This window comes from Scaptodrosophila lebanonensis, unplaced genomic scaffold (assembly GCF_003285725.1).
Source record: "Scaptodrosophila lebanonensis strain 11010-0011.00,11010-0021.00 unplaced genomic scaffold, SlebRS2 tig00000098-arrow-pilon, whole genome shotgun sequence".
In the NCBI taxonomy this organism is placed as follows: domain Eukaryota; kingdom Metazoa; phylum Arthropoda; class Insecta; order Diptera; family Drosophilidae; genus Scaptodrosophila; species Scaptodrosophila lebanonensis.
Genome location: NW_022060568.1, coordinates 1844451 through 1863670, shown reverse-complemented (window position 1 = coordinate 1863670; position 19220 = coordinate 1844451). Strand labels below are relative to the sequence as shown.

Below are 19220 nucleotides of genomic sequence, written 5' to 3'. Positions count from 1 at the left end.
TGTGGCTTAAGGCGCCAAAGCTCAGCTTTTGTGTTTATATGTTAGTTGTTTGTGTGTGTCTCTATCTCTGTGTATGTGTGTGTGTGTGTGTGTCGCACGCTTTTATGCACGAAACGCTTGCAGCATGGCAATGAAGAAGATGTTGCTGGTTGCTGTTCCTGCAACTTACCTTTGCCTTTGCCTGCTGGCTGACTGAATCACTGACTGCCTGGCTGCCCGACTAACTGACTAAGTGACTAAGCGACTAACTGACTGGTTGGCGTTGATAATGCGGCCAAGTTGACCTTACGACTACATATAGCTTGCACTTATTATTGCTGTTGTTGTGGCAGCTTGGATCAAAAATGTACAGCCACTTGTGGCATCTCGAATGATGGGGATGAAGCCAAGAAGTTCAGCAAAGGTAAAGATTTTATGAAATGTTGTAATATGTAAAAATGTTAAATTTTATGTGTATACATATATACATATATTTATAGCAAATATATTAATAAATTGTGTGTATAAGGAAATTTCCATTTTCCAGCAATGGTTCTCAAAGAGTTTTTTGTTTTTTTTTTTTATATGCGCTCTAGTTTTCTTATTCTGGAGAAAGAGCAAGTCCTTTTTCGAATGAATATCAAAATAATGAAAATGCAAATTATTTTGTTGAATATTTTGTGCGATTGTGTCAGTTATCGAGTCCCATTGTATCCATCTACTGGAAATTGTTTCGTTTGTGGATTGCTGGCCATCTACAGATTGCACTAATTGCTCTGAACATTTCAAATTAAATTAAAAACGTTTTCAATTTGCAAAAGGCCCAACGAGAGCAGCAGCGGCAGAAGGAGCAACTTGCAACCTGCTAAGTGCAACATGCAGCAACTGGCAGATTGTCTGCGTGTGGAGGGCAATTGCATGGCAAGTTACACGCAACTCGAGTTGCAAGCCCCCTGTTTGATGGTTTGCTGGTTTGCTGGTTTTCTGGTGTCGTGCGTCTTCTTTTTTAGTGGCAAATGAAAAATGTGGCAGATGCAAAGCAGATAGAAGTGTTTTGCATGCATTTGTCAATTTAGCATGCCATCAAACATCCTTTCAATTCTTTTTGACAGCAGCCGCCGACGTCAACCGTCCGTGTGATGTGTGGTTGTGCGGCAGCATGAATCCCTTGCCACATGGCAGCCGCCGAGCCGCCAAGCCGCCGTGCCGCTTGCATGCCTCAATAGCATGCACCGCAGCGTTACAGTAGCAGCCAACACCACCACCACCACCACCGGCACCGCCGCCAACCACAGCGTCTGCATCGTCGTCAGCGTCGGCGTCGGCGTTGAGCACCGCTTCACTTGTCAACGCGAGTGACTAACGAGTGCATCATTAAATAATTTTAACGACTTCATTTAATGTTTAACACAATATTTACAACTACTGCCAAATGCTGCCACTGTGGTTGTGTGGTTTCTGTCGCCACATTGCGAGAACAACAAACAACAACCGGAGCCAGCCGACAACAACATCAGTTTTCATTCATTGATATACCACATACATATATCGTATATATGTATGTACATATGTACATACGTTTGTACTAAATAGCATGAAGAATTGACAGTTTTGATGGGCTGTGCATTGAAATGCATGCGATTGAGAAACAGCGTTGGAATTCATTTGGAAATTCCTGAATGGACGCCACAGAACTAGTTCGCTAACAAACGATGCAGAAAGTGAGAAGAAGGTTTCTATAAAAACCTTCATATTTAATTATTCTTCAAAAATGAAACACTAATTGATCCGAAATCAATTAATTTGATTCCGTATAGGAATGAACTAGTTCGCGAGCTAGCTCCCAATTTGATGTCACAATTGATGTGAACTGCTTCGAAGCGTCCCAAATGATGTCCATTGCCAATCTGCGCAACTAATATGACTTAGTTTTATCATTTGGGAAAGCGAACTAGTTCATGAACAAGTACTTAATCGAACTATTTGTGAACTGATGAAACGGAACAAGTCGTGATGTTGACTTGTTCATATTTTGTAGATCAACTTAGGCATATGAGCTGATGAAACCATTCTCCTCCTCCTGTCTATATACACATTTATTCTATATAACTGTCTGATTGCCCGTTTGTCTGTTGGAAGACGTTTTAAAAGGAAAGCATTACAGCATAGGTCAACGAAGTCGAAATGCTTTATTTTTATTAACCGCAAGACAGCACTAGTTACATATGTATGTAGGTATGTATAACATTTAACATTTACAGATATTCACTAATAAAGCCCAGATTTTCAAGCTAAACATAACTTCTCTATATACATATGTACATATGTATGTATGTATATATCTCTGTTTCTACCTCTCCCTTTCTCCCTCATAAATCAACGCCCCAAAGCAGCTCAATACAGTCCAACATCGTATAAATCAATGCGTTTTGGCCACGCCAAAGAAATCAGCTGACACATGACACACACACATACAGACACGTATGTATGTATGTATAGAAACTCGTACAGCAGCAGGCAGTGAAGAACAACAACGAGGACAGCGGGTTTACAGTTAATAAATAAAACTACATATTTTAGAGCAGCATTGGCTTTGACATTTGTAAAATATTTGCACTGGCGACTGGGGCGGTCGTCAAGCTGTAAAAAGTCCAAATGTGCAATTAAACTTAAAAACTTTTACAGCGCGGCGCTCGTTTCCGTTCTATGGTCGGTCCATCAGTCAGTCAGTTTGTCAGTCAGTCAGTCAGTCAGCCAGTTAGTCATTTCGTCAGTTTTGCAGCACACTTCAACACTTCAAGATATATGGCCACATAAAAAAACATAAAATGCGCAACAGCAACAGAAACGAGCACTAAAATAAATCCATAAGAATTTCACTCGCACGCATTGAAAAACTGTCAGACCCTTGTACATCCATCAACATGCAGAGCATTGTTACACTCTCACACACACACACACACATAGGGACACTCACACACATATACATACAGCACAGGCTGGCTCACAAACAGGACGCATTACTCGACTAAGCCGCTAAGCAAATAAACTAAGGCGCTTTACATTCAATGTGTGCCCCGATCCCAGTCCCAGTCCCATTCCCGATCCCGATCCGTTCGAGTGCTTTGTAGAGAGCACTAAATAGCCGTAACGAAAACAAACTGCTGGCCAACTACTGCGCATAATTCATAAAGAGGGCACACTAGACTGACTGCCACAGAAGAGCTTCTATATGAAGTACGGCACATATCAGGAGTGCATTTTCTTTAGAATTTACAATCTATTACAAATGGTTCAAAGGAAGAATACAATTGATTATTATTATATTTGTCTACCTCTTTCCCCAGATAAATCAAGCACATGAAAACACAAAGCAGAAGATAAATTCTCTGGAGAGTAGAGATCTGCTATCTTTATTTAATTGCCTTCATTTCCATAGTTATGATATGAGATAAGAACTAGTTTCATGGAAAACAAACAATACTAAATATTTTATGATATATAATAACGCATTCTACAAGTATATCTGATACTTTGCCCTTTTGTCATTGAAAGAATTTCAAATGTTGATAAAGACTAGAGAGAGAGAGAGAGATTTCGAGGAAAAACTTATTCAAAGTCTGAGATGATTTCACTTTTTGTCAAATGAGCTTTGTTCATTCAGTTAATAGAGCAGAATATATTTCTATATATTTTTCCAACACAATATATTGAAAGGATTCGTCCAAGAAATGATATAAGTATATTTTTCTTAAAGACCATAAAAAAGCTCGGCAAAATCAAATTTTATTAAAAAACGTTCATCGCTCTATATGATATATGAGAGATATAAAATAATAGTATAATAATTTAAATGCCAATGCTCTACATATATAGGGAAGATTTGTGTATAAAATAACATGAGATGATCACGGTCATGGAAAAGATGATGATACTTTTGTTTCATATGAGAGAATTATTTTTGAACCCACATACTACCCGTATAAAAAAGTGAATTGGCGCACAATGCTTCAGAACACATTTTCTGAAAGAGAGGTTCAAACGTTCTGTTGGAAATCCGTTCTAGAAAACTCGCCATTGCGTTCTATAGATGTCGACTATACAGAAGTTTGACTGTATGGCGGTGATGAGTGTGTGTTTTTGGCTCTGGCTTGTTATCTCAGCTCGGACAATGGCGAACGCCATAACAATCACACATCGCACACTCAAGCACACACACACACACACTGGCACACTCGTTAAGGGGCAAAGCAAACAAATTATGTGTCTGCAACAATGCAGCTGACCCTTGAGCCGCTTAGAGACGAAAGCCGAAAGCGTAAAGCCAAAATATCCGTGGCCACAATGTAGCACAATTCTCATTCTCATTCTGAATCCCATTGCCTTTGTCCCATCTACCATGTCCATGTTCATACTTATGTGTGTCTATTACCGTTGCTGCTCCTTTTTATTTGGGCATATAATTTCCAAATGTCTGCGTGTGTGTGTGTGTGTGTCTGTGTGTGTGCGAGGAATTTGCGAAATCCGCTTTTAAAAACAACGCAAAGTTTTATGCATTTTAGACACGCACAAACGGACCTCACTTATATGGCTGTTCGCTGCTCGATTTTATATATCGATTTCAAGCATATGTACATACATACATACATATGTATGTATGTATGTGTGTACGAGTAAGCCCGACGATAAAATAAAAATCGAAATAAAAAAGAACAGCAAAATAAAATCGCGCGCCTGCCTTTTGGTATGATTATCACAATTATCTGTAATTCAGACGATAAATCATTTCATTCGGTGAGCACAAAACTGCAAACTGAAAACTTTAAACGAGTAACTCGATCTGTTGCGCCCGCTCTGGTATTTTCTGTTGTTGTTTCCTTTTTTTTTTTTTTTTTGATCAAGTTATACAACGCTGTATAAAAAATACATATAAATAAATAACTTTGCTGCAATCGCTTGCGCCCCATAAGGCCAGCTAATAACAACAACAACAAGAGCAACTGAGTCGCCTTCGCCGCCGTCTTTTCGTCGTTGCCGTCACCAAGTCAAAAAGCAAATTTACAACACGATCAAACAATTCCAATCGATTGATTGCTCCCCGGCCAACTCGACGCTGCGCCTGCGCCTGCGCCAGCCCAAGCTGCCAAATGAAGACTGACGACGCCGCACAGTGGTGCCAAAACAGAGGCTATCCGAGTGCCTCCAATTCGCTTGCAAAATTTTATCATTCTGTGACTAACTCCAAGAAAGCGATTTCTGTACAATTTTCTTTCAAATATTATTGCAATGCTTATGGAATTTTAGCAAATTATATAGATTTTGTTCTAGCTCAAATAAATTTAATGTTTAATTAGAGCTAGACTGCAGATGATAGAAGAGTTTAGCAGGTCCATCAAGACAATGTGAGCTCTCAAGAAAGGGCTGTAGAATGTAAGAACAATGTATCCTCTATTTATCCTGGCAAGCCTCTACTAAATATTGAAAAACTTCAAGTAATTGAATATAGGAATATAAACAAATGTTAGATTGAGAAACCAATGCTTCGTCCAAGACATTATTTTATTTATTTATATTCAAAGTCAGACTTCTACATTTCTTAAAGTTCTATATACATATAACTCTCTCTCCGCTCTAAGCAGGCACACCAGACTTACTGTCCTTCCCATTCCACCCAATAGCTGGGCAACATTTCCCGAATGGCCATTTCTACACACATTGTATGTATTTTGAATAGACTCAAATATTGGCACCACTGTGCGACTACAATGGCGATGAAGTGTAAATGCTGAACGTTGACTAACTACGTAACAGAAACGATTGTTGTTCTTGTTGTTGGCAATGCACTGCCGCATTAAAATTGATTAACTCATGAACTAACTTGCTGTCAAATCATCTACTCGATCGTTTTGAGTTCGTGTCAACAAAATTGAAGAGTCGCTTTCCTTCTTACGCAATTCTCGCCTTAACTGCATTTTATTTAGCACGCTTTGTGCGATAACTGGACACAAAAGGTGAAAGACTGCAGGGGAAATGGAAGGATCGTGCTGCAGCTGCTGATCGGACAAATTTAAAATAGGGGCTATTAAAAAAAAAGAAAAAAAAAAGCGGAACAGGTGAAGATGACGGTGAAGCTCAGTCTGTGGTTGCCAAAAGGTGTTGCTGGCGTTAAAGGTGCGGAAGTTTCCAAAACATCAGCTTATTGGAGGAGGCGGCCGTCAAAAGGTATGGCCGTTTCGGGTACCATTGCACGCCTCCATAGCTCTCCATTGGATACTTGATTCCCGGCAATGTCGAGTGCGGACGGGTAAGCCTAAGATCTCCTGGTATCTGGTAACTGAGAAAGGCCACCTCGTTGATGGCGCGGCTAGAACAGATGTCGGCAACCCCGTGCCGGGCATCGGTCATCTGCAGGGGATTCTTGATGTCCCAGTTATAGACCTCGCCCGCGACCATGGTCGTTATGTACAATTTGTTACCTTGCGGTAGCCAAGTAATGCCAGTAAGCGGAGCCTTGGGTGTCTGGACAATCAAATACACATGTTTTCTGCGCACATTGATGAGAAAGACATTTCCCTGCTTCTCGGCGACCAGCACTGTGCACTCAAATCGTGGATGGGACAACACGGCCTTGCCCTCCGATCCCAGATTGAATTTGGCCTTTATCTTCGATCCTCTGACATCATTTATGTTCCAAGCAATGCAGGATTTATCATCGCTGACCGTTATAATTCTCCGACCCATGCACACCCAAGCAACGCCATTCACTTGCATCGTGTGCCCGACCAGGTCATGGTGGGTGTTTCGGCAGTCCAGATCGGTGCGAATAATCGTCACCTTTCCCAACTCAAATCCAGCACAGATGGTCACCTTATTTGGTATGCTGAGGAGCGAAGTGTGTGGGGAAAATTCCAGAGCGCCGCACCGTTGCCAGTCCGCGTTATAGGGAATTAAATAGAGAAAGGTATATGTGAACCTTTCGCTGGCATTTCGCGGCACTGTCACCAAGAAGAAGACAAATTGTCTCTCAAAGGCGACACACACCAGATTCTCGGCCGCCTCTTGATTGCATATGTTATACTTATGGATGACGTGGTTAAACAAAATCATATTGTTGGGCAGAACATCCAAAGAATCCATTTCCTTCCTGAAGTTAATTGGATGAGTAAATAAAATGGCTGAATAGAAATGACCCAATACCCACAAATACAGAATATATTCCGGAAAAAATGAGCACACACGCAATATTTTAAAACAAACTAAACCACTCGGAAACAAGACTGCGAAAATATGTTTGCACGGAAATGTCAAACGTAACAAGCATTAGGCAGTAGGAAAGATTAAACGTTTACCAACACTGCCTCATTAATACAAATGTTATCAGAAGTGTTGTATAGGGGGTTCCTAATTGATGACTGGCAAGTCAGAAGAGTACAATAATAAATAATTAAAAGCAGACAACTTTATATCTGACTAGCAGGTCTTTCGCGTCTTTGCTAGGCTACGTATTTTTTGGCTTTCAATTATAACTTTATTTACAATATGCTTCCGACACTGTAAAGTTTCTAAAGGAACTAACCCAAAAGTTTGGAATTATAAAGCTTTTTGAGTGAAAATAAATATGTATATACAAGAAACATGTAAAAAAAAAACCCAACTATGCAGTTTTTCTTGGAATTTTTCTTAGAGTATTCAAACTGAGTTTGAAGTTAATCAGATGAAAATTGTAGATTTTCCATACAAATTTTGGAGCCTGTTTCCCCCTTTGAAGCTCGAATTTTCCAAAACCCCTTCTTAGTGGTGCGTACACACTATGATAGGATACTTGAGTACAAATATCAGCTTCCTAGCTTTTACAGTCAGTGAGGACAAGCTGTTTTACTTGTATATATATGTATGTACATATAAAGATTTATTCAAAGAATGAAATCTGAGAGCAACAAGGAGATTTCTATTTTTGACGTAACACATTGAGGGAGATGCTATAAATATTTATAAGCAATTAAGGATTTGTTTAATAATAAAGATAAGACTATGATAGACGATCAATTAGCCACATACCTATAAGAAAGGTAATATGGAAGCCATTGTGAAACAATAATCATCGATTTTGTTCTATATATTCAGAAGGGACTATTAAGTAGTTGTATGACGCCTTAATATCAACAACCTTTAGGGTTAAGTAAGGCAAATTTATTGGGTGTATGAACACCCATTATAGCTCTAATAGTTCTTATATTCCGGAAGTTATTTCAACCGATAAGAATCACTTCTGTTCGTATTGTTTACAAAGAACTCAAAGCAGCAATATGAGGAATCGGGCAAGAAATGATTAAATACTTCTCAGAATTGTTTATTATCAAATCTAGCTATTCACATTCCATACATCTTTTAACGATATGTTTAAAGCACTCTTTTGCAGAGGATCCATTAATATTCAAGACTATCTACTCTTGTATCGTATACCTATATTTTATTTTTCTTGCTTAAAATTAAAAACAAATTGTGTGCAGTTAAGCGTGTAATTGTTTAGATTATTCCACTAAATGGAAGTAATTTTCATTACAGAATTAAAATATGTTCAGCTGGATTATATATAGTACTACAAGTATTATGTACATTTTTCCTACCCCCTCAACACATGCGAGCGTGTAAGTTAAAAATTAATAGTGAAAACTTCATTGCATACAACACGTGTTAACTGCCGTCAAGTGTTCAATATTATAAACATTTATGCCAAATAGAATTTATGCAAATGCTCTCGGCACGGCTCGCAACTATTTAGATATAAAATGGAAATGCTTAAAAATGTAAAATGCTAATGTTAATTGAATTTTTGTTTTACTCGCCAGCATTTTATTCCACTTTTTCCATTTATATGCATATTATGAACTGTTCTAAACATAGCCAAGTGTTAGAGTCCGGGGCAATTATCCAACGGCCAACACCAACAGCAGCAGCAACAACAACAACAACAATGGTCTGAATGGGCTTCTAATGAGGGGCAGGCGTAAGACAAAGGGAACAGAACTGCATAGAGGGAAAATACAAGTATACGAGTACAGAGAGAAAGAAGCACTTTATTTTCCACGGACTGCCTGATACAGCATATTTGTCATTTGTGAGCATTGTGCGTTGCACATCAGTCAGTTCTCTATGCACTCTAGGTCTATGTATTATTCAACGCTAACACTAATTTGCACCGACACAAGTCGTGTCGCTGGTGACAACTGCTGACAGGCCCGAGTGCGGGCGACCTTTACCTTTCAGCGCAAGTCCGCCAGTGCGAGGCGTGTCTAGTTTTACATTTATTATGTCATACTTACTTAGTACTTTGGCTTTACAATTCTGCTCCATAGTGGGTGTTTTTATTTGCTTTTCCCCATTGTGGGTGTGTGAGTGTGTAGAGCACGTGTAGACCTATAGCCATTAAGGCAGTATCGAGTTTATTTAGCAAACTAAGTCGCAACTATTGATTACCGATTACCACCCAACACTGTTGGCAACAGTTTATTTGGAGAACGTGTGCCTAGACGTCAATTGTTTGATCGTCCATCTACTCTTTTCAATTTCCACATATTTGAAATTTGTTTTGCAGGAAATATAGATGATATAAGGCTTAAGATATACTTATCTAAATAGTGGAAAAAGCAATACCCTGTATATGAGTTCAACTGCATCGAAGCTCACCAATAAGGCAGTCGTTTTAAAAAAGTAAATTAAATAAATTGCCTATTAAGTAGAACTCTTGATTACAGGCAATATCTATGCAGACTTCGAACAATGAAAAATGATTTAAATATTTACTACAAAGCCTTGGGTGAAAAGTTAAGGCCAAAGGGATCTGCGCTCTAACTGGCGAACTATCTTCATTTTAGGAAAGTCAATAATGATATCTAATTAATAACAAGAATATATGTATGTATGTTTCCATAAAAGTATTTAAATTTCATCATAATATTAGATTGTTGTGTCCTCCAATGCTGCATACATTTATTGTATCCCAAATATTATTGTCGTCTGTAAAAATGGAAATTGTTGGCACAATTTGCGCGATCGTTGACTTGATATGAAATTTGTGCTGCGACATTTTCTGGTCAGGGTCGATTGAATTTGCATCTAAATTTGAGCATATGCCGCAGATTGCAGGCGTTGCAGGCGTCAAATACAAGTTTGTTTTCCATTGCGTATACGCAACGTTGCCTCGAACAAGTAAAATGCAAAGTGGCAAACATTTTCAGAGTTGGCAGCCAAGTAACTGACATACAGCCTTTTGTACTTGCCAACTGACTCACTGACTAACTGACTGACTGACTGACTGACTGGCTGAATGACTGTCTATATGCATGTATACAGATGTATGTATGTATACTATGTATATATGTATGTATATACATATATACATACTTATATGAATGCAAGTGCCGAAAAAGTGCAAGTCAGCCAGCGAGCACGCATAGCATTTTGTGCGTGCTTGCTGTGGCTTTGGCCGTGTTGCTTTCCCCCTCCTTCCACTCCACTCCACTCCATTCCCTTCCCTACCCCTATTCTTCTTCTGCATCTTTTTATTGTAATTGAAAAATAAAACACAGAAAAAAAGCGAACGCGCGCGCAGCAAAGAAACCCAATTGAAAATGCTTGTGGCGGCGCGTTTGAAGAGCTCGCGCGACCTTCAAACGCAATGGCTCCTGCCTCTGCCTCTACCACTGCCACTGCCACTGCCCCTTCCTATTTGTGCCCCTGCACCCGCTCTGCTTGCAGCTCCTGCTGCTTGCGCTTTTATTTCTGCAGCATCATGCCAACTAATTTTCCAAATGACGCAAGTTAATTGCGACAGGCCAACCTTTTGCCTTTTGTCAAAGGTGAAAATGTGTGCAGAGTCCACAAAAAAAAACACAAAATACAAAAACCACTAAAACTACTACTACAACAACAACAAGAAGAAACGACGGCAAGTTGAGCTGTGAATAGAAATTGGGGAGGGGGGAAAATAGCCAGCGAAAATTCATTAAAGCAAATCATATTAAGTGAGGGCCGGGAAACTAAATCTATTGAACGCTACAATTTTGACAGCGATCCCCGCCATCCAGTCATGCAGCCATCCGGCTATCCATCCATCCATTCAGTACCGTCTCTCTCTTCTTTCTTTCTTTTTTTTTTTTTTTTTTTTTTTTTTGTCTCCAGGGCTGCCGAAGCGCGCGCCGCCCTGGCGCCTCAACAAAAGGCGGCCAAAAGGGCGGCTAAAAAGGCTGACGGCTGCCGCCGTTAAACACAAAATTAGTCAATGACGAGGCGATCTTGCCGCTTGTAAGTCTAACTCTCTGTCGGACTGTCTGTCTGTCTGTCCCACTGTCTGTGTGTATTTTTATTTTCATTAATATTTTATTGCTTAATTTCTTTTGTTATGCTGATTATGCCGACAACACTAAACAAATGAGCCCATGCCAGCCTAGTAGTAGCTGTTGTTCTTGTTGTTGTTGTTGTTGTTCTTGCCGTTGCTGTTATGCCTGATGTTCATGGGAAAAAGACTTTTGCATGATTTTTAATAATTTAAACACACACTCCTATATCCACAAGTATATAGTATATAGTATGGGAGTCGTAGCAAGTCGAGCCTCATTTCTGAGCACATTTCAATAATTTCTTTAAGCTTTTTATCCAACACGTTCTTTCCTTTTCCTTTTCTCTCGCATTTTTCTTTCATATGTGACCCCTGCTTTTGCCTTCTCTTCCTCTTTTTTGCGTCCAGATTTACAGCAGCAGCAGCAGCAACAACAACACCAACTGCCGCATCACAGCAAAAAATGTTAATTTCAGTTTGTCTTGGTAATTTATCATCTTTTTCTGCCGCCGCTGACGCTGCTGCTGCTGTTGTTGTTTTAGTTGTTGTTGTTGTTGTTGCTGCTGCTGCTGCTGCTGCTGCGACGCCGGCAAGTTTTTAAACGCTTTTAATTAAAACCAATGCGCATGTGTAACTTTCTTAAGCAGCCCGCGCATCTAACCGATATAGCTAGCCACAAAGGTACACATAAAAAAAAACACTGAACCCAATATTGAATACTTCCATGTTTTCAAAGCACTTTTTTATAGAAACAAATTTGTAGGCGAACATTTTTTCTAGATCACAATTGAAGTTTTCTTTAAATTAATTGAAACTACATTAATTCGAATTTATTCTAAACCAAGTATTTTTTAATAGACCTACTGATTGGAAATCAACAAGAGTTTTACAATACAGCGATTAATAACATATTCTTTTAAATTGTTCTAACTAAATTGTTTCCCCAATATATGAGATGAAGAATGGACTACGAACTATTGTAGATTTAAAAGATTTGCAGTTTTTAATCTGAACGCTAATGAGGAATAGGACCATGCCCATAAGGAATGCCGAGCCGGATTCATTCCGTGTCTAAATCGATCGATGGCTACTGATTAGCGCCCCTAAATCGCACAAATAGTGCGAATATAACCCTATTTCTAGCTTTTTGGAAATGATAGTGCATTTAAAAGAAACGGGAGCACAAATAACACTTTCTATATGGCTTGGTTTCTTTGCATTCTGTATCTTTTTCTAGCTGGTAAGCAATGATGTTTAATGATTGCTTATTTATTAATAATCTTAGCTACCCAATGCTATGTCAGCAGTATATTCCTAGGACGATTATGCCTTCGAACAGTTACAAGGAGTTTGTCCAGCTGAACGAAATAATTGATGTGGCAGCAAGATATTGTAGAATATGGATGCATAAAAGTACACATAATCGCAAATCAATTGTGAGCATCTGAAAATTGTTGTACTGCATGAATTATTAAAATGATTAATTTCTTTTTAGAGTTGTTGAGCATATGAAAATGATATCTCTATCCAAATATAATTCTGGCCACCAATTTGAAGCAATTTTTCCAGAATAAGCCTGCTTTCTTCAGTTAATCTTTGTTAAGTGGACGTTGATCGTTGTTCTTTGAACGACTGACTTTTTTTTTTTGCTGTGTAGTCCGTACAGCGCCTGCATGAGTCTAGCTCCCTAGCTCCTCCCTCCCGCTCACACCCCACATCTCGCACTCCCTCCCCTCCCTTTCTCTCCCTCTCTCACTGTCTCACTGTCTCTCACTCTCGGTACGTGCTTACATCTTTCTAGTCCCGCTTCTCTAGCATCTTCGATGCTGGCCAACATGCTTTGAACTTGGCCGACAGCGCGTTTGTTAAATGATTGATGTGGTATTAATTTTAATAAACGCTTATGCTGCGGCCAGCCATCAATATGCATACTACCTGCATATACATATGTACATACATACTTGCACACACACACACACACACACACACACACAGCCACACACACATCAGTTGAAGCGATTGACCGTCGCCGTTTAGACCACATTTCGTTTTGCGGTTTACATTTTATAGCCGCACGCAGTTGCGTGGCGTCTGCACTTTACGTTTGGCGTTACAGCCAATGATTTGTGTTGGCCGTTGGCAGTTGCCAGTGCCAGTGCCAGCCAGCTGTTGTTGTTGTTGTTGTTGTTGCTATATGCCTGACTTAATGCATTTGCTTCAACAATTTTGCGCCTATTTGAACGGCTTGTTTATGCGTTATTGGCGTTACTAACTCTATTAAAAATGTCATGCGATTGCCAAGGCATGCAAAGTCATCAATTTTATGCGTATGTGTCTATGTTGTATGCGTGTGTGTGTGTGTGTGTGTGTGCGTGTAAGAGTGTGTGTGTGTGTGTGTGGTCTAAGCCAGGAAAGCTCCAAAATATGCCCAGCCTCTTTGACAAAAGCTTAAGTCTGCCTTCCTATATCCTATTGAATAAGAATATGAAGGAAAACGTTAAATAACTTCCGCAGCTTAATATTTAATAAACCATTTAAGCAATGAATAAATATATATAAACGTATAAATATGTATAAAATACTATATATGTATATACGAGCATATAATATATAATTGCAAATCGATTCGATCGGTGTTATTATTTAGTAAGGAATTATAAAATGTATTACATAATTTCTAGTATAACTATCAAATCAACATTTTTTAAATATTTATATAATCTGAGATGATGTGGCAGTCGAACAGGACCTTATATAGTATATCGACAACATTATGCTTCTATAGTTTGTTACCCATTTACGAGTGATCATCATAGCTGGCTGTTGATATAACGGCATTTTTCCCTAGGTGTTTATGAATTAAAAAAGATAATACGGACTGTCTGTTTCTTATTTTTCCAAATTATTAAAAGCCATTGTGGTATTAAGTATTAATATAGTTATTAACTATACAGTACACACCAAGCTCTGTGTATAATCTGATTTAACGATTGAACGCAGTGAGTGGGAGAAAGAGATACAAAGCCATATTTCTAGTTATATGTATGTTGATATCTTTGATATTGCATTAATTTGTTTCTATTTATTTAATATTAGGTATTGTTTATTTAGATTCTAGATCTATTGACGACCACACAAATTGTAATTTTAAAATGTAATTGAATAACATTAGTTATGTTGACTGACCTTTTTTGTTGGTAAAAGAAATCAATAAATAAGCAAAAACACAACTCTTTACTTGTCCTTTTCTTTTTAATTTAGTATTTCTTTATTTATTGTTATTATTATTTTTTTAATTTCTTTCGACAACTATTGAAAAAGGCTTTGCTTCAAGTTCTGAGCAAATTTATATACGAGTAGCCCATAAATATCGCATTCATATACCTATGCGCTGTACCCTTCGCTCAAAACGAATGAGCATATTAGTGTGATTGGAAAGTACGATTTTAAGGAACAGAGTTAGACAGGGGAGACCATTAATTCTTGAATTCTGCAACTCTGAGACTGCAGCCACGAAGAGACCATACATCATAGAGTTGTCGTAAAAAAAAACTCCCTAAATATCCTAAAGATATCAAGGGAATGAAAATAATTATTTGTGCTGAGTAGTCTAGTTCACAGGACAGTAAAAGATATTAAATTATAAAATTCTTATTTTTCAAGATACCTCGCCTGTATTTCGTATTGAGGAAATGAATATAATCGTGTTTTGTGTAGTTTTTTGAAGGGAGTGAAGGGTATTTGCAGCTTCGTAGCAGCATGAGATTAGTTTTATAATCTTTTCTCCGTTGCCATCGTCTCTTCATAATAATTTTAGTTCATGTTGTTTGGGCATTTTTCATGCGTGTTATGGCATTTGAAAAATAATTTGCATAATTTAAAAATTGAAATAAAGCGCACATAAAAAAACATTTTTTTTATTTTTGGTTTGTTTGGCTTTGTTGCTTTCTTACGAATATGTGTGTGTGTGTGTGTGTTTTGGCTTATTTTGAAAACGGCATTCTGTCATAATCATCATTATGTTTTGTGTTTTATTGCCTGCGAGCAGGAAATCATTTGGGGGCACAATATGGTTTAGTTTAGTTTCGTTTTAGCGGTCCACATCAAAGCGCCAAATGTAGTTCAGATTGATGGGCATTTGCGGAACCATTAGCCAGATGATTTACACGGAGAAAAATATTAGCATTCACCTCAATTTTCAACTACTCCGGAATATTTATGATTCTGATCATTATTTTTAATTACCAGACTTACTAAGCGGCGGCTGCCCATGCTTTAGATGTTTTCGATTAGAGGAATTGTAGAGCCTGCAGATTTCTTTCTTGCATTCACCTTTTTTTCTCAACCTTACTAAGCGGCGACTGTCTATGGTTCAGAAGTTTTCGAATTGAGAGGAATTATAGAGTCCTTAAAGCTCTTTCTTTACACCTTTTGCTCATTCTAGCTAAGCGGCAACTGTCTATGCTTCAAAAGTTTTCGAATAGAGAGGAATTATTGGGTCATCTTTCTCTCTTTTGTTAGCCCTATTCCTCAACCTTACTAAGCGGTGACCACAAATGTTTCTGAATTTATGAGCCGTACTTATAAATGTTTCAGTGTAGGCGTTTGAGTTAAATTTTTTCAATTTCGGCTAAGCCGTTAAGTGTTTGCTTCCGCTCAAAGATATCCACCAGATATATCGATAAGCGGGCAGGCAAAAAGTCAATTAGCCAGTTCTCAAAACAACAAAAGGAATTGTGCACGAAAATCGAGAAAAGTCGGCACCTACTCGTATCTTCTTCTACAAATCGCTCAAAGTCAATGCAGCTAACCGTAAATGGGTAATACGATATATCTATATCGGATCTAGATTGGCGAGCTCGCAAATTCTAAAATGTACAAGAACAAAAATGAAATGAAATGAAAACGAAAATCATTTCATCGCTAGCTTCACACCTCAAGTGGCTCAACCGAGCCCAGAATAATTGATTTCGGGTCATACCTGAACACTCTAACATACTTCTACATGTGCATATGGATGGCAGTGTATGTGTGTGAGATGAGTATCTCAGTCTGACGCTTTTTGTGTGCATGCGTACATATGTATGTATCTGCTAGATACCCGAATGCGCTAAGCTGTAGCGTGAAATTTCGTTGGCACAGCCAGAGGAGCTGAACAAGCCGCATCTAATCGATTTGGGCAGCAGCCGCCGTATTAGATACTTTCGGCTCAATCATCGATACACAAGCACTCACACACACACACACATACACCCAACAAAAGGAGAACAAACACACACACACACACAGAGACACACAGATAAACGTACCATGACTGGGCCGTTGAAAAGGTACGCTACTGTAGAGATGTCGAAGCGTCGCGTCTAGCGCCGTTAACTCAGATGCCGTTCAATTGTTGTTGTTGTTGTTGTTGCTGTCTATTGTTGTTGCTGATGCTGGCATTGTTGTTGCTGCTGTCGTTGCGGCTGTTGTCATTGTTTGTTTATTGTTGTGCTAATGTTCAATGACAAATGGCATGTAAGTGGCTGATTTGTCAGATTTTTGGGCGACTTTTGAGAGATGCCGTGCAGGGCGACAAATCGTTGGGAAGAAAGCGACCGATGCATGCATGTTCACACGTATCTGTGAGATACTTTCGAAAAATATAACTTTGAAAAGTGTCAGCTTGGCTCAATTGCGGATAAAGATTGTGAACATGAATTGCCAGCACTTTGCTCTAAAGCGTATCTGTGAGATAGATTCCAACTATGAGATTTTTGCGATGATTGTTGAATGTGAGAGAACAAAGTAATGCCAAAGTTATAGACATATATACCTATATAGTATGTATTTGTTTCAGCTAATAGATGCTTTTGTATCTGTTACTGTCCAAGTGCGTTTTTAAAATAGAGCGATGCTCGGCCTTTATAGAGAATACTTTATACCTAAAACTTCAAATGTTTTACACACAAAATGTATCTTTTAAGGGCACTGGATACATTCCACATCAAACGTAGAAGTCGTTTTTTTGTGGCATAAAATGTATCCATTAGATGTATAACAAAAATTGTTTTATGCGAAAAGTATCTTTACAATGTTTTGCCATCTTTCTATCTTTTTTTGAAGCATCTGTTACTGTGGCATTAAAACGTATCTGAGACAACTCTCAGCGATAGAGAGATACAACATACAACATAGATACAACTTCTTTGTATGTATCTATTAAATGAAAATATACCTATTGTGTATAAAAATGCTGGTATAGGATTCATTGAATACTTCCATTCACAAATGTTGAATTTTTTTCTGTAAGATACTTTTAATGTAAAATACGTTTTCAAACTTTCAGTTACTCTATGATCCTATAGCACATTTCCATTTGTCAAATACTAAATGAGCTATATCTCTTAGATACATGGAGAAATATCTATGAGTGTTATAAATATTGTTGTACTGCATGACTTATTTAATGAACCTATGATTGCATTTTTGCGACAAAATGTATCTTTAATGTATCTATGACAGTCCTGTTGCTTTAAAATGTATCTCTAATGTACCTCTAATGTATCTATGATCGTCTTCCTGTATCAAAATGTATCTCTAAGTTATAATTGACAGTTCTTTTACATCAAAAAGTATCTCTACTGTATCTAAGATAGTCCTGTTGTATCAAAATGTATCTCTAATGTATCTATAATCATTTTCCTGTATCCAAATGTATCAATAATGTATCTACGACAGTCCTGCTGTATGAAAATGTATCTCCAATGTCTCTCTAATGTCTCTCTAATGTATCGACGACAATGCTGTTGAATTATAATGTATCTCTAATGTATCTACGACAGTCCTGTTGTGACAAAAAGTGTCTCCAATGTATCTATGATCGTTCTGTTGCATCAAGGAGAATATTTTCTTGCTTTAAAAGTGAACCAACAGCTGCTTTAATGAATATAAATAATAATCAATGCTATTTCCGATGAAACTTAGGGCATATACACCAACATCAGCCCGATGGAACAGCTATTCCCAACTGTTAAGAGGAATTCTTTGTCGAGATCTTCCCATATCTGCTTAGTGCGATCCATTCTTTGGCCCTCACAAACTCGTATATAGTATTGGTATCTTAATCTAAGATCAGTAGACACTCTACTGATCGTCCACAGCGTTTGTTAACTCACCGGATTAACTTGTGGCTTCTGCAAATGTGTTGCGATATTTGTGATATTCATGCCCATTGCCGGTATCTGTGAGCCATACAATTGACCGGCGGTCGGTGTCATGTCCGTTAGCATCTTAGCAGTGGTTGTTGCTGTTGTTGTTGTTGCTGTGATTTTGAGGCGTACAATGTTGCTGTTGTTTCTGTTTTGTTGCTTTGGCTGAGGCACAAGCCCACACACACACACCGGCACACACACGGCCGTTAACAGGTAGACCAGAAAATTCAAATTTAAGTACAAGCTTTGCGATGGCAACAATGCCGAAGAATTGTTAAAAACAGCTTCTTACTCTTACAGTTGTTGTTATTGCTGTTAGTGTTGCTATTGTTGTTATGGTTGAGGTGCTTTGTCTCAGGATTCACAAAGGACACACACTAGCACTCGCGCTCTCCTTTTTTTCTCTCGCTCTCTCACTCGCTCCCTCGCCTTCTTGATCTTTTGTTTTGGTTTGTTTTGTTTGCGTACAAGGCATAAAATGAGAACACAAAAAAATTGCAACAAAAAAAGATTAGTCGAATATATTTCGAGGGCTTATGCACTTTTCACTGCTCTTGTTATTTTTGTTTTTGCTGTCGTTGTTGTTGTTGTTGTTGGTGTTATTGGGCATTGCACGCTGTAACACGTTGCTGTTGGTGTTGCTTTTGTTGTTGGACCGTCGGCTCACATGAGGAGGAAAATGTCTCTGGCCACTTGACTTGAAGGCAACA

The 19220-nt window shown here is 38.4% G+C and overlaps 1 protein-coding gene across 2 annotated transcripts in view; it reads right to left on the bottom strand.

The window, feature by feature from the left end:
• The window catches only part of LOC115628030 (transcription factor Sp9), a 47741-nt gene extending 28804 nt beyond the window's left edge, over positions 1-18937 (bottom strand). For both annotated transcript variants that reach the window (XM_030523971.1, XM_030523972.1), the window contains exon 1: positions 18475-18937. In XM_030523971.1, coding sequence (XP_030379831.1) covers positions 18475-18588 — 114 coding nt within the window. In that variant the 5' untranslated portion in view covers positions 18589-18937. The remainder of the gene's footprint in view (positions 1-18474) is intronic.
• Positions 18938-19220: the final 283 nt, after the last annotated feature.